This window comes from Bos indicus, chromosome 9 (genome assembly GCF_029378745.1).
Source record: "Bos indicus isolate NIAB-ARS_2022 breed Sahiwal x Tharparkar chromosome 9, NIAB-ARS_B.indTharparkar_mat_pri_1.0, whole genome shotgun sequence".
NCBI lineage: Eukaryota > Metazoa > Chordata > Mammalia > Artiodactyla > Bovidae > Bos > Bos indicus.
Window position 1 is genome coordinate 24,286,670 of NC_091768.1, and position 27,764 is coordinate 24,314,433.

The window sequence follows — 27,764 nt, forward strand, 5'->3', positions numbered from 1 at the left end:
TTAATGAAGACTGGCAAGGAAAACCCAGTATATACATAGCCTCTACTATCAAGTTATTTAAGACAGGCTTTAGGTTTATTTCCACACATATTTATTCCATGAAAATTCCCTGGAGACTGTTTAAATATTCTCTATGAAGAAATCAAACTTTTCTGAGCAAGTGGCCATGTAAGCTGAATATACCAATTTAAATCACCACTTTTAGTGATCTTTGGCCACAAAATGTTTCCCATTCCCTTCCAGATTCAAACAAGAGACAGATTAATTTTGATAAATTCTAATATTTATTAAATTATAAAGTCTGTAATCAAAAAAAAAATGTGGAGCAAGAGAAACCTCTTAACTACAAGGACTAGACAGCAAAGCCTATGAGAACGCTATGAAGTGTGTTACAAACAAGATTCTGAAACATAAGTTATAAGCTGTTTCCTTTACATTTCCATTTCAGTAACTTTACTGTTAAGTAGTTGTTATTTTAAAACCCCAAATTCACATTTGTTCTCACGTTATTTAAGCTTTCTGTTCATACTGATACCAGACATCTTGTAGGTGCCAAATTTTGGTAATGGTTTTACGTCAATCCATGCAGAAAAATATGAACCAAGGCAATAGTCAGATGAGGACCATTAATGCCCAAATACACACACGCTGGCCAAAAGAACTGAAGGTATTTTAAAAAACTATAAAATAAACAGACCTCAAGAAAACTGCGTTATTACTAAACAGCTCTCAACTATTAACACCCAAGTTCTTTATATTAAATAAATTTCTCAACAGAGGTGTGTTAGACATATTAATTACAAGTCTATCCTTCCCATACCCCTTCCCACCCCAACTCCCAAAATGCACTACTGGGGATGAGTATAATGTTACGTGGGCAAAAATTTACAGATAACCATTTTCATCTTGAGCATGGATCTGAAAACTTTTATTTAAACTTCCGTTACTGTGCACTGTCCATCAGGCCTTCGAGATCTGACACTCACTGTTCCACCCGCTGCCACTGATCGATCAGATACTGTCTGACTTGGATTAGGAACCAAAAGTCTCTGTTGGGTCAAGGAGTGTTGTGCAACAAGCGCAGATACATCCTCACTATCACTACTGGCATCGGATTCGGTTTCTTCAATCGAAGTGTCTGGTGCTGGTACCCTGCCTGAAGATGGTGATTCATGCTCTTCTTCTCCTTCCCCTCTATGACTCCTTTCCGCTATGCTGTCTCCACCAAGTTGTAAATGTGCAAAAGAGTCTTCCAGAGAAGTGCCTGCATCAGGGGATGGTGTGGCGGGGCTTGTTAGCTGACCGTCTACTGACGTCAGGGGCCTCACAGAAGACGACTGAACAGAAGCTCCGCTCTGAGCTGGTACACTGTCCGCTCCGTCAGCAGAGCTCTCTCTCGCCAGGTTTACAGTATTAGCATCACAGTCCAGCCTAAGTCCAGCTACTCCCTTCTTTGGTATATCTATTATATCCCGCTTGATCTTCCTGCGACGTCCATGTTCGTTTCTCCTATACTGTACCATATTTTCAAGATCGGCAACATACAGAAACCCGGCAATTAACATTTCAGTGCTCTTTTTACCTTTGGAAAAAGCATCTTCCAGCTCTCTGCTAGTGCGCTCGTCATACTGCCACCACCCATTTCTTCCTTCATAATACCAGGCATATTCACCGTTTCCTCTACTTGCTGCCTTGAGTTCTTCTGGTGACAACAAGGTTGGCTTATCAAGGAAATCTTCGGGAATTTCTTGTCGACAGAGGGCACATCGCTTTCCAAGCCATGAAGCTCCCTTCACACACAGATAGCAGAAAACATGCTTACAAGGCAGACTGACTGGGTGAACACATGTCTGCAGACAAATGGCACATTCAGGGACAGTTAGAGAAGGTGCAGTATTAGAACAGGACTCATTTGCTTTCCTGTTTGTAGGAAGCATGTTTATAGAGTGATCAATTTCTCCACAGCCAGCCATCCTGAGAAAATGAGAGAAAATACATGTAATATTAAAATCTTGTTTTAACTCTTCCAAAATCTTAATTCAACATTCAGAAAACACTTATTAAGCACCAATTATATGCAAGTCAAGACAATGGGGACACAAAATTGAAAGCAGAGAAAAAACTTATGTAGAAAAATATTTTTGATTTGAATTTATTCTTATTTGTGGGCAGGAAATGAGGCACAAATAAAAAGGTACAACCAAAGTATAGATTTGAAATAAATATACCATTTCTATTCACAGAATAGAACTAAATGCTAAGATTTTAAAATGTACACTCCATCTACACTTTTAAAATCAGTCTGGACAGTAGAGAAAAACAAAAAAATGGTTAAAAATAATTCAGATTACAATCTCAGAAAGTAACAAATTTTATACCTTTTAGGATACCACTAAGTGCAATTCTGCAATACTTCCATGTATTAATGTACTTCTGGTACTTGACAAGTAGACCATGTAAAATGACTAGAGCTGAAATCCTAGAAACTCCGTTTCTCTGCTGTATAATCTTAAAAACACTGGTTAAACCAGTCATCTCATTCCCCCTCTGTGAAACAACTTTTCTTTTAATGGCCTTTTTATTGTTGAGGCTTGTTCTAAACCACACAAACGTTCCTCTTGCTGTACTCTTTCAAGATGATCTCATCTACGTTCATGGCTTCAATTTGTTACCAACTCCTAAAATGATAATCACCAGCCCGGGTTTTTCGTTTTAGCACTAGAACTATCTTTTAATTGCCTACTTTAGCTCTCTTCTTGGCTAAAAAACTGAATTTATGATCTGTTTCCTCCTTATTTACTTATTCCCTAAATGCCCCTCTGGAGACACCTCTATTCATTTGCTTTTCAAGCCAGAAATCCATCACTGAAGCTGTCCTCGGTTCGGTTCAGTTCAGTCGCTCAGTCATGTCCGACTCTTTGCAACCCCATGAATCGCAGTACGCCAGGCCTCCCTGTCCATCACCAACTCCTGGCGTTCACTCAGACTCATGTCCATCGAGTCAGTGATGCCATCCAGCCATCTCATCCTCTGTCGTCCCCTTCTCCTTCTGCCTCCAAACCCTCCCAGCATCAGAGTCTTTTCCAATGAGTCAACTCTTCCCATGAGGTGGCCAAAGTACTGGAGTTTCAGCTTTAGCATCAGTCCTTCCAAAGAAATCCCAGGGCTGATCTCCTTCAGAATGGACTGGTTGGATCTCCTTGCAGTCCAAGGGACTCTCAAGAGTCTTCTCTAACACCACAGTTCAAAAGCATCAATTCTTCAGCACTCAGCTTTCTTCACAGTCCAACTCTCACATCCATACATGACCACAGAAAAAACCATAGCCTTGACTAGACGAACTTTTGTTGGCAAAGCAATGTCTCTGCTTTTGAATATGCTATCTAGGTTGGACATAAGTTTCCTTCCAAGGAGTAAGCGTCTTTTAATTTCATGGCTGCAGTCACCATCTGCAGTGATTTTGGAGCCCCGAAAAATAAAGTCTGACACTGTTTCCACTGTTTCCCCATCTATTTCCCATGAAGTGATGGGACCGGATGCCATGATCTTCGTTTTCTGAATGTTGAGCTTTAAGCCAACTTTTTCACTCTCCACTTTCACCTTCATCAAGAGGCTTTTTAGTTCCTCTTCACTTTCTACCATAAGGGTGGTGTCATCTGCATAGCTAAGGTTATTGATATTTCTCCCGGCAATCTTGATTCCAGCTTGTGTTTCTTCCAGTCCAGCGTTTCTCATGATGTACTCTGCATATAAGTTAAATAAACAGGGTGACAATATACAGCCTTGATGTACTCCTTTTCCTATTTGGAACCAGTCTGTTGTTCCATGTCCAGTTCTAACTGTTGCTTCCTGACCTGCATATAGGTTTCTTAAGAGGCAGGTCAGGTGGTCTGGTATTCCCATCTCTTTCAGAATTTTCCACAGTTTATTGTGATCCACACAGTCAAAGGCTTTGGCATAGTCAAGAAAGCAGAAATAGATGTTTTTTTTTGTTTGTTTGTTTTTTTAAAGTCTACAAGCAATAAATGCTGGAGAGGGTGTGGAGAAAAGGGAACTCTACAGCCACTATGGAGAACAGTGTGGAGATTCCTTAAAAAACTGGAAATAGAACTGCCTTATGATCCAGCAATCCCACTGCTGGGCATACACACTGAGGAAACCAGAAGGGAAAGAGACACGTGTACCCCAATGTTCATCGCAGCACTGTTTATAATAGCCAGGACATGGAAGCAACCTAGATGCCCATTAGCAGATGAATAGATAAGAAAGCTGTGGTACATATACACAATGGAGTATTACTCAGCCATTAAAAAGGATACATTTGAATCAGTTCTAATGAGGTGGATGAAACTGGAACCTATTATACAGAGTGAAGTAAGCCAGAAAGAAAAACACCAATACAGTATACTAACACATATATATGGAATTTAGAAAGATGGTAACAATAACCCTGTGTACGAGACAGCAAAAGAGACACTAATGTATAGATCAGTCTTATGGACTCTGTGGGAGAGGGAGAGGGTGGGGAGATTTGGGAGAATGGCATTGAATCATGTATAATATTATGTATGAAACGAGTTGCCAGTCCAGGTTCGATGCACGATACTGGATGCTTGGGGCTGGTGCACTGGGACGACCTAGAGGGAGGGTATGGGGAGGGAGGAGGGACGAGGGTTCAGGATGGGGAGCACGGGTATACCTGTGGCAGATTCATTTTGATGTTTAGCAAAACTAATACAATATTGCAAAGTTAAAAAAAAAAAAAAAAACTATAGAAGGAAATTTCTGCTGCACCACACACACAAAAAAAGATGTTTTTCTGGAACTCTCTTGCTTTTTCCATGATCCAGCGGATGTTGGCAATTTGATCTCTGGTTCCTCTGCCTTTTCTAAAACCAGCTTGAACATCAGGAAGTTCACGGTTCACATATTGCTGAAGCCTGGCTTGGAGAATTTTGAGCATTACTTTACTAGCGTGTGAGATGAGTGCAATTATGCGGTAGTTTGAGCATTCTTTGGCATTGCCTTTCTTTGGGATCGGAATGAAAACTGACCTTTTCCAGTCCTGTGGCCACTGCTGAGTTTTCCAAATTTGCTGGCATATTGAGTGCAGCACTTTCACAGCATCATCTTTCAGGATTTGGAATAGCTCAACCGGAATTCCATCACCTCCACTAGCTTTGTTCATAGTGATGCTTTCTAAGGCCCACTTGACTTCACATTCCAGGATGTCTGGCTCTAGGTCAGTGATCACACCATCGTGATTATCTGGGTCGTGAAGATCTTTTTTGTACAGTTCTTTTGTGTATTCTTGCCACCTCTTCTTGATATCTTCTGCTTCTGTTAGGGTCATACCATTTTTGTCCTTTATCAAGCCCATCTTTGCATGAAATGTTCCCTTGGTATCTCTAATTTTTTTGAAGAGAACTCTAGTCTTTCCCATTCTGTTGTTTCCCTCTATTTCTTTGCATTGATCGCTGAAGAAGGCTTTCTTATCTTTTCTTGCTATTCTTTGGAACTCTGCATTGAGATGCTTGTATCTTTCCTTTTCTCCTTTGTTTTTCGCTTCTCTTCTTTTCACATGTATTTTGTAAGACCTCCCCAGACAGCCATTTTGCTTTTTTGCATTTCTTTTCCATGGGGATGGTCTTGATCCCTGTCTCCTGTACAATGTCACGAACCTCATTCCATAGTTCATCAGGCACTCTATCTATCAGATCTCGTCCCTTAAATCTATTTCTCACTTCCACTGTATAATCATAAGGGATTTGATTTAGGTCATACCTGAATGGTCTAGTGGTTTTCCCTACTTTCTTCAATTTCAGTCTGAATTTGGTAACTTTAAGGAGTTCATGATCTGAGCCACAGTCAGCTCCTGGTCTTGTTTTTGTTGACTGTATAGAGCTTCTCCATCTTTGGCTTCTCCTAACCCCTCCCCATTCAAAACATTAGCAAGTCCTACATTTTATCTCCTAAATATCCCCTAAATCCAACTATAGCCCATCTCTGCCCTTCCAAGTCATCAAGTAAACAATATTTATTAAATTACTGCATATGCCTTTTAATGGGTCCAGCCTTGTGTCTTGTTAAAAACTTGGTTTCAGGTTAGAGACCAGGATCTATATGCCCTGCACAGTCTGTCTGGACGCCAGCTCTCATGCCAGCTTCATCTCACAGCATGCTTCTTGGACTTCAGTTTTCTTATCAGTAAAATGGGGAAAATTCATGTTTTGACTCAATTCCCTTTTCTAAGATATCTAATACACACTACATAATAAATACTTGATAAACTGAATTTAGCTCCTCTCTTTTCTGTTTATTGGCAAAAGCAGATTGATTATATTCTTTGCAGCCAAAGATGGAGAAGCTCTATACAGTCAGCAAAAACAAGACCAGGAGCTGACTGTGGCTCAGACCATGAACTCCTTATTGCCAAATTCAGACTGAAATTGAAGAAAGTAGGGAAAACCACTAGACCATTCAGGTATGACCTAAATCAAATCCCTTATGATTATACAGTGGAAGTGAGAAATAGATTTAAGGGACGAGATCTGATAGATAGAGTGCCTGATGAGCTATGGAATGAGGTTCGTGACATTGTACAGGAGACAGGGATCAAGACCATCCCCATGGAAAAGAAATGCAAAAAAGCAAAATGGCTGTCTGGGGAGGCCTTACAAATAGCTGTGAAAAGAAGAGAAGCGAAAAGCAAAGGAGAAAAGGAAAGATATAAACATCTGAATGCAGAGTTCCAAAGAATAGCAAGAAGAGATAAGAAAGCCTTCTTCAGCGATCAATGCAAAGAAATAGAGGAAAACAACAGAATGGGAAAGACTAGAGATCTCTTCAAGAAAATCAGAGACCAAAGGAACATTTCATGCAAAGATGGGCTCGATAAAGGACAGAAATGGTATGGGACCTAAAAGAAGCAGAAGATATTAAGAAGAGATGGCAAGAATACACAGAAGAACTGTACAAAAAAGATCTTCACGACCCAGATCATCACAATGGTGTGATCACTGACCTAGAGCCAGACATCCTGGAATGTGGAGTCAAGTGGGCCTTAGAAAGCATCACTATGAACAAAGCTAGTGGAGGTGATGGAATTCCGGTTGAGCTATTCCAAATCCTGAAAGATGATGCTGTGAAAGTGCTGCACTCAATATGCCAGCAAATTTGGAAAACTCAGCAGTGGCCACAAGACTGGAAAAGGTCAGTTTTCATTCTGATCCCAAAGAAAGGCAATGCCAAAGAATGCTCAAACTACCGCATAATTGCACTCGTCTCACATGCTAGTAAAGTAATGCTTAAAATTCTCCAAGCCAGGCTTCAGCAATATGTGAACCGTGAACTTCCTGATGTTCAAGCTGGTTTTAGAAAAGGCAGAGGAACCAGAGATCAAATTGCCAACATCCGCTGGATCATGGAAAAAGCAAGAGAGTTCCAGAAAAACATCTATTTCTGCTTTACTGACTATGCCAAAGCCTTTGACTTGTGGATCACAATAAACTGTGGAAAATTCTGAAAGAGATGGGTATACCAGACCACCTGATGTGCCTCTTGAGAAATTTGTATGCAGGTCAGGAAGCAACAGTTAGAACTGGACATGGAACAACAGACTGGTTCCAAATAGGAAAAGGAGTACATCAAGGCTGTATATTGTCACCCTGTTTATTTAACTTCTATGCAGAGTACATCATGAGAAACGCTGGACTGGAAGAAACACAAGCTGGAATCAAGATTGCGGGGAGAAATATCAATAACCTCAGATATGCAGATGACACCACCCTTATGGCAGAAAGTGAAGAGGAACTAAAAAGCTTCTTGATGAAGGTGAAAGTGGAGAGTGAAAAAGTTGGCTTAAAGCTCAACATTCAGAAAACGAAGATCATGGCATCTGGTCCCATCACTTCATGGGAAATAGATGGGGAAACAGTGGAAACAGTGTCAGACTTTATTTTTCGGGGCTCCAAAATCACTGCAGATGGTGACTGCAGCCATGAAATTAAAAGACGCTTACTCCTTGGAAGGAAACTTATGTCCAACCTAGATAGCATATTCAAAAGCAGAGACATTACTTTGCCAACAAAAGTTCGTCTAGTCAAGGCTATGGTTTTTCCTGTGGTCATGTATGGATGTGAGAGTTGGACTGTGAAGAAGGCTGAGCACCGAAGAATTGGTGCTGTTGAACTGTGGTGCTGGAGAAGACTCTTGAGAGTCCCTTGGACTGCAAGGAGATCCAACCAGTCCATTCTGAAGGAGATCAGCCCTGGGATTTCTTTGGAAGGACTGATGCTAAAGCTGAAACTCCAGTACTTTGGCCACCTCATGCGAAGAGTTGACTCATTGGAAAAGACTCTGATGCTGGGAGGGATTGGGGGCAAGAGGAGAAGGGGACGACAGAGGATGAGATGGCTAGATGGCATCACCGACTCGATGGACATGAGTCTGAGTGAACGCCAGGAGTTGGTGATGGACAGGGAGGCCTGGTGTGTTGCGGTTCATGGGGTCGCAAAGAGTCGGACAGCACTGAGCGACTGATCTGATCTGATCTGATATATCTATTGTTCTCAGGAAAAAACAACTGAAAACAGTTGTAAGGCACTGACTAACTAGGTTTCATTCATCAGGTCCTATTGCTACATTTAAATCATAGAATAACTTGAAACATTGTACTAACAGAAAGAACTAAAATTAGCTAGAGAAAGGGTGAACAATATCATCTTTTGTCCCTTTCAATTAAAAAAAATTCACTGTCAATGAAATTCTGAAAAAAAAACTTTAATTTCCACATTTAAGGCCCAATTAAAAATAATGAAGTCCTTCATCCACAAGTAATAATTTAACTGAGTAAGAGAGATGTTTGATTCTATTTGTAAGACAAAATGTTTAAATGAGCTACTGATCACCACTACTTTGGAAAAACAATAGCAACATCTCATATACACCTAAATGATCTAGGTACCTTCTGGACAAAAGAAAGGCCAATAAATTTAAAAATTTTAAGAAGAAAAATAGAAGTCTACTAAAATGTAAATTAAGTATCTAACAGTGCAACTTGGATGAATGCCATACTTTTAAAAGATACACAGTCTCAGACCCTGTTGTATTATAAATAAAATTAACCCCAAATATCAATTTTCCATTAGATGCAGTTACCTTATCTATGAAAAAGAAGTTTTCAACCTAAAAGCATTACTCTCCATCCTGACCAATACTTTATATGAATCTTACTCTTGCATGCATAAATAAATGTAAACATATAATTAACAAATTAAAAAAAAAATGATAGACATCCCAGGGGAAGATATGAACTGTGAAAATAACATACTAGGAAAGGCAAAACAATTCTTTTTGGGCAGGTATTCTGGTTCCCTCATTAGAATGAGATAAAACTGGGTAAACATCATCAGAAAACAGGTAGAAGATAGTTAAAGCTTCATTATTTCACCTAAAGAACTTTCAACGTTCAGTTCAGTGGCTCAGTCGTGTCTGACTCTTTGCGACCCCATGAATTGCAGCACGCCAGGCCTCCGTGTCCATCACCAACTCCCGGAGCCCACCCAGACCCATGTCCATTGAGTTGGTGATGCCATCCAACCATCTTATCCTCTGTCGTCCCCTTTTCCTCCTGTCTTCAATCTTTCCCAGCATCAGGGTCTTTTCAAATGAGTCAGCTCTCCACATCAGGTAGCCAAAGTATTGGAGTTTCAGCTTCAACATCAGTCCCTCCAATGAACAACCAGGACTTATTTCCTTTAAGATGGACTGGATGGATCTCCTTGCAGTCCAAGGGACTCTCAACAGTCTTCTCCAACACCATAGTTCAAAAGCATCAATTCTTCGGCACTCAGCTTTCTTTATAGTCCAACTCTCACATCCATACATGACTACTGGAAAAACCACAGCCTTGACTAGATGGACCTTTGTTGGCAAAGTAATGTCTCTGCTTTTTAGTATGCTCTCTAGGTTGGTCTGGAGAAGGCAATGGCAACCCACTCCAGTACTCTTGCCAGCAAAATCCCTTGGGGGGAGGAGCCTGGTAGGCTGCAGCCCATGGGGTCTCGAAAAGTCGGACACGACTGAGTGGCTTCACTTTCACTTTCATGCATTGGAGAAGGAAATGGCAACCCACTCCAGTGTTCTCACCTGGAGAATCCCAGGGATAGGGCAGCCTGGTGCGCTGCCATCTATGGGGTCGCGCAGAGTCAACTTCACATGACTGAAGCGACTTAGCAGCAGCAGCAGCAACAGCTAGGTTGGTCATAACTTTGCTACCAAGGAGCAAGCGTCTTTTAATTTCATGGCTGCAATCACCATCTGCAGTGATTTTGGAGCCCCAAAAAATAGCCACTGTTTCAACTGTTTCCCCATCTATTTGCCATGAAGTGATGGGACCAGATGCCATGGTCTTAGTTTTCTGAATCCTGAGCTTTAAGCCAACTTTTTCACTCTCAGTTTCATCAAGAGGCTCTTTAGTTCTTCTTCACTTTCTGCCATAAGGGTGGTGTCATCTGCATAGCTAAGGTTATTGATATTTCTCCTGGCAATCTTGATTCCAGCTTGTGCTTCCTCCAGCCGAGCATTTCTCATGATGTACTCTGCATTTAAGTTAAATAACCAGGGTGACAATATACAGCCTTGACGTACTCCTTTTCCTATTTGGAACCAGTCTGTTGTTCCATGTCCAGTTCTAACTGTTGCTTCCTAACCTGTATACAGGTTTCTCAAGAGGCACATCAGGCACATCTCTTTCAGAATTTTCCACAGTTTGTTGTGATCCACACAGTCAAAGGTTTTGGCATAGTCAAGAAAGCAGAAATAGATGTTTTTCTGGAACTCTTGCTTTTTCCATGATCCAGCGGATGTTGGCAATTTGATCTCTGGTTCCTCTGCCTTTTCTAAAACCAGCTTGAACATCTGGAAGTTCAGAGTTCACATACTGCCGAAGCCTGGGTTGGAAGAATTTTGAGCATTACTTGACTAGTGTGTGAGGTGAGTGCAACTGTGCGGTCGTTTGAGCATTCTTTGGCATTGCCTTTCTTTGGGATCGGAATGAAAACTGACCTTTTCCAGTCCTGTGGCCACTGCTGAGTTTTCCAAATTTGCTAACATATTGAGTGCAGCACTTTCACAGAATCATCTTTTAGGATTTGAAATAGCTCAACTGGAATTCCATCACCTCCACTACCTTTGTTCGAAGTGATGCTTCCTAAGGCCCACCTGACTTCACATTCCAGCATGTCCAGCTCTAGTGAGTGTGAGTGATCAAACCTTAGTCATTATCTGGGTCGTGAAGATCTTTTTTGTACAGTTCTTCTGTGTATTCTTGCCACCTCTTCTTAATATCTTCTGCTTCTGTTAGGTCCATACCATTTCTGTCCTTTATCAAGCTGATCTTTGCATGAAATGTTCCCTTGGTAACTCTAATTTTCTTGCAGAGATCTCTAGTCTTTCCCATTCTATTGTTTTCCTCTATTTCTTTGCAATGATTGCTGAGGAAGGCTTTATCTCTCCTTGCTATTCTTTGGAACTCTGCATTCAGATGCTTATACCTTTCCTTTTCTCTTTGGCTTTTGGCTTCTCTTCTTTTCACAGCTATTTGTAAGGCCACCTATCAAGATCTCTTCAAAAAGTTGAAGGTATCAAGGGAACATTTCATGCAAGGACAAGCATGAAGGGCAGAAACACTAAGGACCTAAGAGAACAGATCAAAAAGACGTGACAAGAATACACAGAACTAGAGAAAAAAAAGTCTTAATGACCTGGATAACCACAATGGTGTGGTCACTCACCTAGAGCCGGACAACCTGGAATGTGAAATCAAGTGGGTCATACATAGGAAGCATTACTACGAACAAAGCTAGTGGAGGTGGTGGAATTCCAGCTGAGCTATTTCAAATCCTAAAGCTGATGCTGTTAAAAGTGCTGCACTCAGTATGTCAGCAAATTTGGAAGACTCAGCAATGGCCACAGGACTGGAAAAGGTCAGTTTTCATTCCAATCCCAAAGAAGGGAAATGCCAAAGACTGTTCAAACTGCCATACAATTCTGCTCACTTCATATGCGAGCAAAATTTTGCTCAAAATCCTTCAAGCTAGACTTCAATAGTAAGTGAACCGAGAACTTCCAGATGTACAAGCTGGGTTTCGAAGAGGCAGAGGAACCAGAGATCAAATTGCCAATATGTGCTGGATCACGGAGAAAGCAAGAGAATTCCAGAAAAAAATCTACTTCTGCTTCACAGACTACGCTAAAGCCTTGGCTGTGTGGATCACAACAAATTGTGGAAATTCATAAAGAGATGGGAATTCCAGACCATCTTACCTGTCTCCCGGGAAACCTGTATCCAGGTTAGAACTGGACATGGAACAACAGACTGGTTCAAAATTGGGAAAGGATCACGTCAAGGCTGTATATTGTCATCTTGCTTATTTAATTCTGTGCAGAGTACATCACATGAAATGCAGGGCTGGATGAATCACAAGATGGAATGAAGATTGCCAAGAGAAAGATCAATAACCTCAGATATGCAGATGATACTGATCTAAAGGCAGAAAGTGAAGAGGAACTAAAGAGCCTCTTGATGAGGGTGAAAGAAGACAATAAAAAAGCTGGCTTGAAAGTCTACATTCAAGAAAAGAGATCATGGCATCCAGTCCCATCACTTCGTGGCAAATAGAAGGGGAAACAATGGAAACAGTGACAGATTTTATTTTCTTGGGACTCCGAAAATCACTGTGGATGGTGACTGCAGCCATGAAATTAAAAGATGCTTGCTTGGAAGGAAAGCTATAACAAACCCAGACAGTGTATTAAAAAACTGAGACATCATTTTGTCAACATCTGTATAGTTAAAGCTATGGTTTTTCCAGTAGTCATGTACGGATATGAGTGTTGGACCATGAAGAATGCTGAGCACTAAAGAATTGATGCTTTCAAATTGTGGTGCTGGGGAAGACTTGAGAGTCCCTTGGACAGCAAGGAGATCAAACCAGTCAATCTTAAAGGAAATCAACACTGAATACTCTTTGAAAGGACCGTTGCTGGGTAAGATGAAGGCAAAAGGAGAAGGGAGCAGAGGATGAGATGGTTAGATAGCATCACCGACTCAATGGACATGAATTTGAGCAAACTCTGGGAGCGAGTAGAGGACAGGAAAGCCTGGTGTGCTGTAGTCCATGGGGTCACAAAGAGTCAGATATGACTTAGGGACTGAACAACAACAACTTTCAACTATCAATTTGCCATAGCAAATACCAAATTATGATTCTGTGTAGCTCACCAAGTATACTCCTAGTGTATCCCAAGTAAGACATGAGGAGGAAAATCTTTAAATACTTTTTACATAATTCTGTATTAAGTACATGCAGTAGACAAGATACCATTACGATATGTAAGAAGATAAAGACATAGCAACCCAAACCACTAGCCTGCCCATCTGTAAGACACACTCCATGCACGTGTGCTGTTGCTTCAGTTGTGTCCAACTCTGTGACACTATGGACTGTAGCTTGTGAGCCTCCTCTGTCCGTGGGATTTTCTAGGCAAGAATACTGGAGTGGGTTGCCACGCCCTCCTCCAGGGGATCTTCTGGACCCAGGGATCAAACCTGCATCTCTTAGGTCACCTGCATTGGTGGGCAGGTTCTTTACCACTAGCGCCACCTGGGAAGCCTTCGATGATCCTCAAATAGGCTGAAGGCTAAACTTGTGCAGAGGATCATACAAATATGTAAGTAAGAAATGTTTTTATTTCTTTCCCTTTTGTAGAGTAAGGATTTGACAAAGAGAGTGCTAATTAAATAGAAATATTCCCTAAGTAATAAATTTCTTAGGAAACTTTAGAGATCATTTTAAAAAAGGAAATTTATTTCCTGGTTACTAAATTAATATGTAGAAATTTGGAATGAAGTTGGTCCAACTCTACTGAAGAACACAAATGTATCACTCACTTCCCAAGACATTTTTTTTTTTACCAACTGAACCCTTAATGGGCTATTATTACTTTTACACATAAATTCCATTCTTCTAAACGATGTAAAATATTTCTGGAAGATGAAAAAATGTCTATCAATGCTAGTTAAGACTTCTCTGCAACAAGACCAAATACAGAGGGATATAGGCAAATTCAGTGGAAATCTGTAAGTATTCAGATTTTGTCTAATCTTCTTAAAGACATCTAATCAAAAGAAAGGTAAAATTACTATAAATGAGAAAGATCTTTAGCTTACTAATATTGAGGAACTTTCTGACACCAATAAAAACTACAAATACTGAAAAACCGATTTTTTTAAAGTATGGGCTCAGAACCCAATTAAAAGCATGAAAGAGAACAAAGAATAAAGTACTACAAGCTCTTTTGTGGAGACCTATCAAAAAAGAACGTCATCTTCTTTCCCAAAATTTTGTTTTTTTGTTTTTTAATTCCTCAGATCTTTACTTCTGTTGGAATATAAAGCGTTTGAACTTTAATACAAGTTAAAAAATTTAACATTAAAATTTTCACAATGACCATTTTTAAGTCCTTAAGACAAAATTCTTAACTTTTCCTATTGCACAGTGTCTTGTAATTGGTGGTGGTCGTGGTTTAGTTGCTAAGTCGTGTCTGACTTTTGCAACCCTGTGGACTGTAGCCTGCCAGCCTCCTCTGTTTGTGGGATTCTCTAGGCAAGAATACCGGAGTGGGTTGCCATTTCCTTCTCCAGGAGATCTTCCTGATCTAGGAATCGAACCCGGGTCTCCTGCATTGCAGGCAGATTCTTTACCAACTGAGCTACAACGGAAGTAATTTCATTTCTGTTGGATGCCTATTGATGTATGTTTTATTATAGTAAACTATTTAACAACTAACAATTACTGATTGCATAATATGTGGCAGATATTTTGTGAAATACTTTAATCCTCCTATCACCCTACGAACTGGGTCTGTTATTTTCCTTTTTACAGATGAGGAAACTGAGGTACAAAAAGCTCAGATAATATACCCAAAGTCATAGTTCATTAAGTGATTGAGCCAGCCTCAAATCTAGGTTCCATAACCCAGATGATCTGACTTCAGAGTCTTTACTCTTAACTGCTACATATTGTTTCTAAAACAACCATGTCTATCCAAATATAAGAACCACCATCAGTAATTTTAGGAAAGATAAGGCTTCAGGAAGTTACAAGAAATTTCACAGACTGATAGAAGAACGGCATCTTATCACCTGCTGCAAGAGCTATCATGTATTTCTCCTTATTCCTTTTCAACTTTGAACAGAGAACACATGTGAGCATCTACCATGCCCATGGCACTAGGAAAGGAAATGCATAATAAAGTCTGCCATCAAAGTTAAAGAACACTGCATTACCTAATGATTTTTTGATAAGTGTAACAGACACCAGGGAGTACAAAGGAAGAAATGGTAACTAGCAAGGAGGGGATAGATACATTTGAATAGATGAAAAGTACTGTGCAAAGAAGTACAGCAGAGACCTTCTATATTATGGAATCTTAATAAAGTTTAAACATTTTAAATGCAAACGGTTCATAAACACTTCTGGTCACAGCCTTATTAAAAATTTAGGGAAATCTTACATATAATTTAAGGAGTTCAAGGATCTCTATGAAGTTGGTCCTTATACTAACTCCTAAGGAGTCAACAGGAATTCACTGAAAGGTTATGTTAGGAAGTGACAAGTTGGTTTACTAGTTTATCAAGACCAGTTGGACAGAAGTTTGGAGGAAGACTTGGCAGGATGAGGCCAAAAAGAAACTAGAATTTATAATAATCCAGGTAAAAAAGATAATGGGAAGGAAGGGACAGATGTAAGGTTCTAACAGTAGAACATAAGAAATACTAAGGAAACAGAAATGAAAGCATTTAGTTACTGATGGATGATCAAGATTCAGAATCTGAGGTGAGTTCTGACATTGTAACTTTAAGATACTTATAATGTCTTCAAATGAAGACAGGCAGATGACAGTTGAGTTAACTGGACAGGTACGCTCAAGAAATCTAAGCAGAAAGAAGTGTCTTGAGCCACCAACACATACATGATTACTGACACATGAAAATGGATGGATGCCCAAATTAAATCTGCACACACAGCACACAAAAGGGCTAATCACAGAACCTTGGATTACTCCAACATTTGTAAGTGAGGCAGTGGACAAGAAGAATGGCAGAGAAGGATGGGGAATAAAGTGAGACTACTCCCTCAAAAGCCACAAGGAGAGACATTTGCAAAAAAAAAAAAAAAAGATCAAGCAAGGAGCAAAGTTACAAAAGTTACTCAACTTATGAAAATTTCCACAATTGTAGTGAAATACATGGTGCAAAATATGTGAACATCACACACTGATTAGCTATTTTGAGTTCCCAGAACCCATTGTGCCTGGTATCAATTACTTTTTACTTAACCAAGACACCTTTCTTTCCTTATTGTCCCAAAGACTATTATAAAAGTTTCCCAACCTCTTAGTTAAGAGATATCCTGAACCCTCAAATTAAGAAATTAGGTATGAATGACTTCTCAAAATTTATCTTTATCTTCATTCTATCTTATTCCTCTTGGCTCAGGATGGAGTACTGGTAGCTTTCCAAGCTAAACCATCCCAATTCCTCCAAGATTTCAATTAATATTCTATTCCTAAATTTCAAAATCAACTAACATGCTAAGTCTAATGATCTCTTTCAGTCTTATCTATTTGATTCCATTGCATTAAATCATATTAACCACAGACTCTATCTAAAAATTTATATTATTCATTTCCATGATGGTACTCTCTCCCAGTTATCATTTCCCCCTCTCCCCCCCCACCTTCTTTAGTTTCCCTGAAATACCAGGATTCCTCACAGAGGCTCTGAGTGACAAAATTTTCAATATTACATTTTATGCCTAGACAATCTACAGGATATTCCAAATTTATATGTATGAATGTAAATCTCATATCCCCAAAATGTAGTATCTGGAACTGTTCTGGATTCCTAAGAGCTGTATTTCCAATTCTGTATTCAAAAGGTCTACCTCAATATTCTCCAGTCACCTGAAATCAAACATGACTAAAATAAAAATTAACTCCTTTAAACCCACATCCTTTTCTCTTGGTCTCTATCTTGGATAAAACTTAGGAGTCATCCTCAGCACTCCCCTATTCCTTGGCTACTTTGCTTTTCTGCAACAAAAACCTTTATAGAATGTGTCCCCTTTGTTACTAAAGCCTGTGACCTTAATTTTGGCCTCCTGGGCACACTCTTATACAAAATACTGACCTCTCAAGTGGCCTTCCTGACCTCTCAGTCTTTTCTTCCTCTCATCTTTCCTCAGTTTAATTATCTAATTAGTCTTTCCTCCACTCAGTCTTCAGTAGTTTTCTATTGCCTACATAATGGAGAAGGCAATGGCACCCCACTCCAGTACTCTTGCCTGGAAAATCCCATGGACGGAGGAGCCTGGTGGGCTGCAGCCCATGGGGTCGCTGAGAGTCGGACACAACTGAAGCGACTTAGCAGGAGCAGCAGCACTGCCTACATAACGTCATCAAAATTGCTAAGCACTAACTTTCAAGTACACTGACACAGACTTCAGAGTAAAACAAGACTTAGTTAAAAATCCGTCATTTATTCTTACTATGTTGACCTAGAACAGTGTTTCCCAAACTTCTCCAAAGATAAGAATTAGCTGATGTGCTGTCTCTTGGAAATTTGGACTCATCTGCATTAAGAGTCTAAAAATCTGTTTTCAGTAAGTGCCCTAGCAGATAATTCTGAGAAATTTGGTAAACAATGACCCAGGGAAAATGAGTTTTATCTGTTTCATTAGTAAATAAGGCTACTACAATCTTATGACTGAGTTCAATAATCCAAGTAAAACATCCAGTAAGCACCAGGCAATAAGTAGGTACAAATAAACACACTCATTCCCTTTACTAACTGTGAAGTCTCTGTTTCCCATTGACCTTCACACACAGGATTGCTCCCTGAGTCCTCTAAGATGCCTGGATATTTAGGCAGCTGTGCCCTTCCCCATTCCCTTGGCTTGAAAAATAATTCCTAATTTTCTGATTGTTAAGATTCTATTCATTCTTTAAGACCGAACCAAAAGTTCCCCTGTTCACTCTGAACTCTTCAGATGGAATACACTCTCTCAGTTCTGAAAGTGTTTTACTGGTGTCTCAATATAGTATTTCTTCCACTGTATTAATTATATATGTGTCTTACTTACTAAACTACAGTCTAATTCCTTGATGGCAGGGATAGTCTGATGGTCAGACTATCTGACCTACAGGATTAAAAAATATACAGAAGTATATAAACAGATAACATGTAAACAGGGTTAAATTAAAACTATATTTGCCCCAATTTTAAAGAAAAATGCTTACTGGTTTCATTTGTCTTTTATTAAAATTCTCAACACTAAAAATGATATGGTAATACTTTTAATGGGAGTATATAATCAAAGCATCACACTAGAAAAGTAGATAACAACAGTTACATGTCAAATGGGGAGAACATATGAAGTAGTATCTATAAGGGTTACTCTTTGGTCAAGTATTTTAACTACTGTAATCACCAAAAACTGTCAACTTGCAAGATGGCAATATGATGTTCACTGTGTAAAAAAGTTTCATCAATAACAGACTAAAGTTCAATATGGCCAAGACAGAGGTAGTGTTAACATTTTAAAGCATATTTCACAAAGAGAAACTGATAGGAAAATAGAAGTAGTAAAACTGGGGACTAGAGTGACTCCAATAAGAATTAAAATGCAATAATGTACTTAAAAAAAAATAAATTAACTTTGTTTATTTAAATAAATTACTATGTAAAGAATAAGTAGAACCTAAAAGACCTGGAGATCCTTCCAGTTTTTTAGCCTTCTATGTGCAAATTTCTCTATCTTCCGTTTCACTTTTATAGGGATTATTCCCTATGAAGAGATTTTTTTTGGAAGCCTATATTAATAGTAATTAAATGTGAAGAAACTTGTCAATTCAATTAAAGATCTAAAAGTCAATATAAAACATTCATTTTGTTTGATTAAAACTAACTGATACTCTATTTATTACATTTTATACCAGTCATTTAACTTGTTGCAGCTTTGTAAAAACCATGATGCCATACTTACATTTCTATTACAGACCCCACAGATGCCTGCCACAAAAATAAAATCTTATCTTCATGAGTAATCAGCCAGTTTGCAGAATTTTCTCCTCCATTGCTGGATCATCCTGTGCTGCAAAAGAAAAATTTCAACATCAACTTCTCAACAAAATTAGTCAATTATGTATGATTCTTTGATTTAATAAAATTCAGTGGCAAATTTTATCTCGAAGAGGAAAAATTTCTAGACAAGGATGCCAGCTTTCCCCACTGCTATTCAACACTTCACTGGAAGTTTTAGCCAGAGCAATCAGATCAGAAAAAGATATGAAAGGCATACAAATTGGTAAAGAAAAAGTAAAACCAGATCTATTTGCAGAGATAGTAAAATTTTCTCTGTTCTCTATACAGAAAATTCCAGAGAATCCCGAAGAAAGCTGCTAAACCTAAAACAAATTTAGCATAGGTGCACTTTATAAGTTCAATGCACAAAAAGTCAGTTCTGTTTCTATATCAACAATTCAAACAAGGAATCAAGAAAGCATTCCCACTTATAATAGCATCTGAAGGAATGAAATACCTTGACCAAGGAGGTGAAAGACTTACACGCTGAAAAACTACAAGGCACTGCTTAAAGAGATTCAGAGCAAAATAATGGAAACACAACTGGTGTTCATAGACTGGAAAACTATGAAGACGACAGAACTATCCAAAGTGATCTACAGATTCAACATAATTCTTATCAAAATCCCAATAGTTTTTTTTTTCTGTTTTTCAGAAATGAAGAAACTCATCTTCCAATTCATATGGAATTGAAAGGGGCCCCAAATAGCCAACACACTTTTCAAAAGGAACAAAGATGGTGAACTCACACTTAAAGATTTCAAAACTTATTACAAAGCTACAATAATATACGTGTGGTTTTGGCGTAAGAATAGACAAATACGCCAACAAAAGAGAGAGTGCAGAAATAAACCCATCTCTATGGCCAACTGATTATATTTTACAAGAAAAAAGAATTGTTTTTTAAGTGAAACAAGTTCTATATGGACATGATATGTATTTCACAGCCTCTGCCTTCCTACAGGAGGTAATGCACGGGAAGGCAAGGTCATCACATTAACTAGGACCTCCTGGTACCTATATGAATGTCCCAGTTTACAACCATTAAGATGGTTCCTGGACAGCAGGCATCTTGAGGCACCAACCAAAACATCATCTCAGTCATTAGTCCTCTTTCTTCACAGTTAGTGTTACCTCCATCCACTTCATGCCCACTACAGGAGGCTCATTTACTGCAAAGAACATACATGATGATGACAGAGACAGGCTCTACAGTAATAAGACAGAAGAGACAGCTATTCTTTCAGTTCCATGCACCTCTTACAGTGTGGGAATCTATCTCCCTAAAAAACTTGGAATTTTATTTAGTGTTTAAGATTTTTTAGATAAATGCCCTTTTAAGATAAGCCAGCATATCTCACCAAATGTTTAACAGAACAGACCAAACAATATGTAATCTATCTCAAAACTGAAGACCTTTCAAAGTAACTGACTAAAAGTGTTTATAAACAACTTGACTTTTTGTTTTACTCTGACTTCAGAACCTAGTCTTTCCATGACAAGGACTCCAGTGTCCTGACTTCCCTCCACAACCCTTTCACTTTACTAAGTGCCTACAACTTCAGTGGCACCAAAGAGGACTCCATCATTCACTTCCCTCCTAGAGTCTACTCAAAATATTAGAAACCACCCACTTTCACACACAGGACAATAGGAAACATTCTACTATTCTAATATCATTACTCTTAAACACAAAACAAACAAACCCCCACTTATTTTTCGAAGTCTCTAACCATTGGCTGTAATCCCCTAAAGCTATTCTCTTAACCCTTAAAATACTGACAATCTATCTACTCACTACTGGTCATCCAATTCATTATAATTCCTGACACCTGACTATGAATTTATTAAATATCCTTGAGAATAAACCATTCAACACCTAACTCAGAGGTTCTTGAACTTCCCCAGAGACACACATCCTCAGACTCTAACTCGAGATACTATAGGCCAGTAGACATGGGTTTCAGCCCAAGAATCTCACCTCAAGTGATGCTGATGCAGGTAGTCCCATCAAATACAATTTGGGAAACACTGTCCTTATTTTTCAATTCCTAAATTCAACAAACTTCACCCTCTGCCCCAACAAAATATGATGGCCACCTAAAACTGCTGTCTCTCTAAAATCTTAAACTCACTCTCAGACCACAAGGTCTGGTTCTTCCAGCTCACTTACTCATTTTTACACCCGTTCTTTAATTCCAAGTGCCTCTTCAGTCTCTTGCCCACCTCCTTTCCTTTCTCCAATACCTGATTCCATTTCCTTTTCTGCCCAATCTGGAGTCCAGCGATTTTAACTTCTTGAGAGAATGCTTGGCTCTCTCACATCTCTGTCTCTCATCTACACATACTCTACACACCCCCATCTCCGCATGTATCTTACAACGTGACATCTCGGCTTCTGTGCCTTAACCAGAAGTGCCAATGGAGAAATACAAAATTATTTTTCTCACTGCCCTTTCAACATGTTACATCAAACTGTCAACTTTTAGCCCTAACACCTTTGGAATCTATCCTCCATTCTCTTGCCATTGCTAGTGCCCTAGTTCAGACTTTTACCATCATTGGACTACTGCTCCATCTGATTATTTTGCTTCAGTATCACCCCTTAAATTAAGTCTCCGAATGTGATACACTTAAAAAGAAAAATGAATCCTCCATACGTGAAGCCCTATATGGGCTCTCCAGCCTACACAATAAAGTAAAGCTCCTCAGACAATATTCAACAGCCTTAAAGACCTGAAACCTAAATAACTCTCTCCCACAACCACTCTCATAGATTAATACTCTAGTTACACCAAATTACTCAGTTCTCCAAATTTCTTTTTGTAATTCTGTATTTCCTCCTACCTGTATAGTCTTTCTTTTAAGGTTTATGAATGCTACTATCTTTCTCTGATTGCCTCTGGAAAAGCTGTTCCTTCCCCTTTATTTTGTAATTTTTCTATTATTGAATTTACCATATGCATTGCAATTATCTGTTTGCTTCTGACTCTTCCAGTAAACCATGGGACCCCTGAGATAAGGATTACTTATATCTCTAAGTGGCTAGTCAACTGCCAATCAGTTGTTGCTGTCTTGAGCTGGTATTCCTTGGATGAATGAAAAACTAAATGCATTTAATCACCTAACACAATATTTACATTCTAATTGTGAACAGGCACCTAGCCACAAAAGCTATAAAGGTATACAACTTTCAATCCTTTCTTTAAACAACTTAAAATCCAACAGAGGGAGTTACCACATTTACAAATTATAAAATTGATGCCATCTTTATATCTTTTGACAAGTATATAATTTACCCAGCTATTCTTCACTGGCAGTGAATTCTCCAGAATGCAGATTAAAATCCAGGAATAAAACAGACTTTAGTAAATCTTGTCAGCTACAGGGACCTTTCCAATTACTATCTCCCGTGGCTAAAATTTCAAAGCTGACTGTAAATGGATAATAGCTGAGGGGAGGAAAATGAACTAAAACCTATATAGTAATCTAGACTTCCAGATATGACAACTGTGGTCCTCAACCAGCAGTATCAGTAGTACCTGAAAATTCTTTACAAACAAATATCCAAAGCCCCACTCTCTGCCAAGAGAATCAGATCTCCAGGTATTTCATATGCATACTGAAGGTCACTAAGTAGATGCATTATATCACTGAATCCTCAAAATGACTCTGTGAGAAATTGTATAAATGAGGAAACCCAAGCCCACAAGGATTTAGCCCCAATTCACAAAGCTATCAATACTGGGAGATGAGATTCAAACTCAAGTATATCCTTAAAAAAATATTTTCCTCAATGTGCTGTATCTCAAAGAATATCATTATCTAACAGAAATACCATGCAAGCCACATAGGTAATTTCACATTTTCTATTAATGACAATAATAAGAAACAATCAAATTTAGAGAGTATATTTCATTTAACCCAATATATTCAAACCGTTACCATTTCCACATGTACTTTATATAAATTATTAATGTGGTATTTTATACTTCTGTGTGTGTACACTCCTTGAAATCTGATACACGTTTTACTTTATAGCACAACTCAGTTCAGACTAGCCACACAGCTTACTCAATAGCTCCATGTGGCAAGTGGCTAGCATGCTCACGATGCAGGTTTAGAATGTCTTGCATACCAACAGTCTTAAAAAAAAAAAAAAAAGAACCTGCAATTTAGTGCAAGAATTGTTGAATAAAGAAAACGAACTCCATGTTCCTTTACTCACACCTTTGCTTGCATAGATTAAAAAAAAATCGTATATTCTACTGTGATCAAAACTGACTGGTTTAGGTATCCCAATTCTACCAATTAGATCCATCAACTCTAGCCTCTGAAAATTGTAATGCCAACTGGGCACAACATATGGTGTGGCGTGTAATATTCAGAATAGTCATGTGTAATATTCAGAATAGTTGAGTGGCTCTCAGAAAACTTACACATTTGAAATCAAAGAATTTTTTTAAGGGAGGGAGGGGGAGTCTTTTACTTTTAACCAAAGATAAAAGAATAGTGTAATTCTAACTGCAGACCACAAATAATTTGGCAAACATAAATAACTCAAACATACATAATTCATTCTGCAATGAATGATTTGTAAATTATCACCAAACTAAATACAATTTATGAATTATTCAGTAAAATTTACCATTATATTTTGGCATGCATCTATCAACTAGTTAATGGGTTAAGTTTCCTTCTTAAGGTGCAAATTTATACAGAAACAAACTATGAGGAAGGTAACATAAAAAGAGAAAAGATTTGAAACTAATCAGTTATTTCTGCACCTCAATTCTAAAGGGAAAAAGCGGCAGACTATTTTTTAAAATATATAAAAGTTTAGAGATTATCATTTACCCATTCAACCAATCAAGTTAAACTGAAAATGAATATTGTATTATTTGTAATTTTGTGACCACTCAACAAATTCATGCGCCTATTATCTGCACCCACTGTTATTTTCTCTGAAAATATTTAGGATTAATTACGATTCTACTTTTTAAATCAGTCATGGACTAAGTTTTTTTTAGATAATAGATTCAAATAAATGATTATCTTTTTAAAAAAATCAAAGAAAAGATAAGCATGTTGAAGTTAAAATATCGAATTATAAAGATCTGAAGATTTCCTGTATTTTTCCAATTATTAACAGCCAGTGTTTAATAAAAGTTATTACTCTTTATTCAAAATACACATAATGTTCTACATAAAATGTTCTACATAAAAGAGATCAGTGACAGAAAAGAAAAATATCACACATCTTACAACTTTTGTTATAGTCAAAAAAGAAAAAGGAAAAAAAAAAATTAAGGACCAGTAAAAGGAACAGAGATAGAGTGGGTGTAATTTAGCAGATACATCTTAATATGTAAGAGAGAGTCCCAGATTGAGAGATGTAACTAAATGCCCTAACGTTTTTCCATTTTTAGCTTTCCTTCTCCTCTCCTGTTAAAACAGCTTACAGAAAGCACAAGTCATACTAGGAAACAAAAGTCTTCAGTCAAAACTCACTTCTACTAAATGGGGTCCAATATTTTACACTACTCTGTGTTAAAGAATTATATTTCCACCACTTCATTTAATATTTCCCATAAAAAAAAGTTACTGTATGACAATCTCTGGGCTTCACAATCTTCATATCCAAGCATTAAACCTTTACTTTGCACTTCTCACCCAAAAATGTGGGCTTTGCATTTTAACATTAAATGTGAACAGGTAAACATTTGCAGAATTATTTTCATTTAGCTCACAATTTACATTACAATTTACATTGGCCCATTTGAAACAAAATTCTAAATCAAAGACTGAGCTTAACAAACGCTCCAATTTAAGATGTACAAGCAAAAGCAAACACATCCAAAATCTATTTTTAGAGTGGGCTTTCACTCTTCCGGTTTGCTCTTTAAAATTAGATATTTTTGGACATATTTTCATGTTTTGTTAGCGCACTTCACAGACTCCCAGACACTCAACACAAACAATATTTGCTGGTCACAAAAACAGCAAAGCCAACATCATAAATCCCGTTACTTGAGCAGGTGCTTTTCTTCCTGTGTCCTATATGTCAGGTCTTTTAAAAGTATGAATATAGAATCACTTATTAAAAAACAAAATAGCCTTAAGTCTTCCAATTTCTGGAAACGTATATTGCTTTCAATGACATATTTTCAAACCCTATTTTAAAAGGACACACATTGTAAGCACTTCCACTTACCACATCACAGTTTGACCATCCAAACTGTATATAATTATTTTATAGTTAAGTTAATCATGTTCCCATTATGGCCTGCAATTGTAATTATCTTTTATCTTGCCATTGATTGTGAAAACTGATAACATCTTTCACTATTGTGATTATATAACTATTACTCACTTATTATCATTTATAATGATTGATCAACAGAAAAATAGAACTCAGTATCACCAAAACTATGATTTAATAGAAAGACCTGTATCACTTTTTAATATCCAGATGCATATCCGAATTATCTTGAAATTTTTTGAAAAACATAAATGCCCAGGTATTGCTTTTCTCCAGAGTTCCAGATATGTTTCTAATGAGCAGTCATGTTTAAAAACAACTGGACTATATGACGATCTTTTATCTAGTTTGTTTCACTTTTTCTATTTCATATTCAGTGCTCCCATTTCATTTATATTTTCCAATTCTCCATCTTTTCTTTTTGATGTTCTCAAATCTTTACCAAGCACAGTAGAAAAGCTTTGTATACATATATACAATATGCACATTTTAGAAAACTTGTGACTTTTTAGGACATTTTGATTCCACTTGCTTGACTCACTATGAATAGAATGCAGATTTCTAATTTAAAAAAATAAATACGCAACAATCAACAAAAACTTACTGTATAGCACAGGAAACTACAGTCAATATCTTGTAATAACCTATAATGGGAAATAACTTCAAAAATAATGTATGTATAACTGAATCACCTTCCTGTGCACCTGAAACAGCGTAAGTCAACTATACTTCAATAAAATATATATGTTAAGTGAAAAAAAAAAGTAATCAAAAAAGAAAAGTACACACATTGGAGGGGGACCTGAAAATATCAATCACAAAGACAATGCGTTTTTCTACCATTTCTTGGCTTTCTTCTCTCAATTCCAGTTTCACTATTACTTAACAAACAAAATGTACCTACTTTAGAAACTTGAGAAATAAGTGCTCAGTAAAATGGCACTTAGGGAACAGAAAGAAAGCCGTACTAAATCTGATATCAAGAGAAAAAGATCTAGTTGCCAGAAGTACGTATAAACTCAAAACAATTTTTCTGCCTTTCTCTAGGTGCCCACAGAAAACAAAAAATAGCGGCCACAATGGAACATCCATTTACCCTTTCAGACGGGATGCGGGGGGAGGTGGAGGGGTGGTAGGGAGAGAACTCCGCACCCAGCAACCAAAAGAACAAAGCAACAGCCTCGTCTTTTAAGATGCACTGAGGTTTTGGAGACTCAGCGGGTACGGAGACACCTCTCAGTGGTTCTGATGCTTTAACAACAGTGCTGAGCATTAAACCCGGACAAGACGAGGGACTGGACTGCTCGTCGGATTAGGCAAGACCCAGGAACTGAGCAGGAGGAGGAGGGAGAGAGGGGAGAGAAAGATGCCAAAGACACTCCGGAAAAACAAAATGCAGGAACTGTACGTCCGGACCCAAGGCCCGAGTGGACGCCTCCGCACGGGATGCTGGGGGCGGGGGGATTACCCCTCCAACCATCGCCGCCCCTACATCTTGAGGCCCATAAAGTCCCCTAGTAGAGGCCTGACACCTGCGCTGAGGGGACAGGAAAGGGACCTGGCTGCCACCGAAGGCAGCTACGAGGACCCCGGCGGAAGAGGCTGCGCAGTAATGGCCGCTGCTCCGCCTCTCGCACCCCGACCGTGACCAGCTCCGGGCTCTCGCCCAGGGCAGCGGCTGCGGCGGCCACGGGCAACGCGGCGTCCGTCACAGTCTTCCTGCTTCTGAGAGCAACGAAGCTAGGGGCGGCGGAAAGGGCTGAGCTGTGCCACGCCGGCTCGGTTCCACTGCCGCGGCCGCGCCGGCCCAAGGGCGTCCACCCGCGTCCCAGCCCCTGACCCCGCCGCCGCCCCTCTCAGGCCCGGAGAACAGGGCCGACCCGGGGAGTGCCGCGCTTGGAGGTGACGCCGCGGGCCATCACTCCTCTCCCCGAGTAGGACCCAGAAGTGGCTTCACTTTCACCCTGCCCCTCGAGTGGGCTTCGCCCCGACTCCCACCTCTGTGGCCACAGCCGAAGCCGCCTCGCCGTCTTTTCTCTTCGGCCTCCGAGCCTGCAGCGGCCGGGAACGCGCGCGCGGGCGCGCGGCCGTCACGTGACGGCCGATCGCGTCGCGGGGGCGGGGCCGCGAGAGGCGGAAGCAGCGCCGCTCCAAGGGAGCTCGCGCCGGCCCCGCCCCCGCCTTATTTCCCCACGCCCCGTCCCTGAAGCCCGAGCGGCTGATCTTCTCGGATCTCTGGTGATGTGTAGTTTCGCGGCTTGGGTCTTTCTAACTACATTATATTTTGCTGTG

The 27,764-nt window shown here is 39.1% G+C and overlaps 1 protein-coding gene across 2 annotated transcripts; it reads right to left on the minus strand.

The window, feature by feature from the left end:
* Window positions 1-261: 261 nt before the first annotated feature.
* Window positions 262-27,609, minus strand: RNF146 (ring finger protein 146). 2 transcript variants are annotated; one of them, XM_070795818.1, is made up of 3 exons: window positions 27,471-27,609; window positions 19,113-19,220; window positions 262-1,974 (listed from the first exon to the last, which is right to left on the minus strand). In XM_070795818.1, coding segments are annotated over exons 2-3 (1,044 nt in total). In that variant the 5' UTR covers window positions 19,115-19,220; window positions 27,471-27,609; the 3' UTR covers window positions 262-932. The 2 variants fall into 2 exon arrangements, with proteins under 2 accessions (XP_070651919.1, XP_070651920.1); XM_070795819.1 differs by having other exon boundaries at window positions 19,113-19,215; window positions 27,471-27,589.
* Window positions 27,610-27,764: the final 155 nt, after the last annotated feature.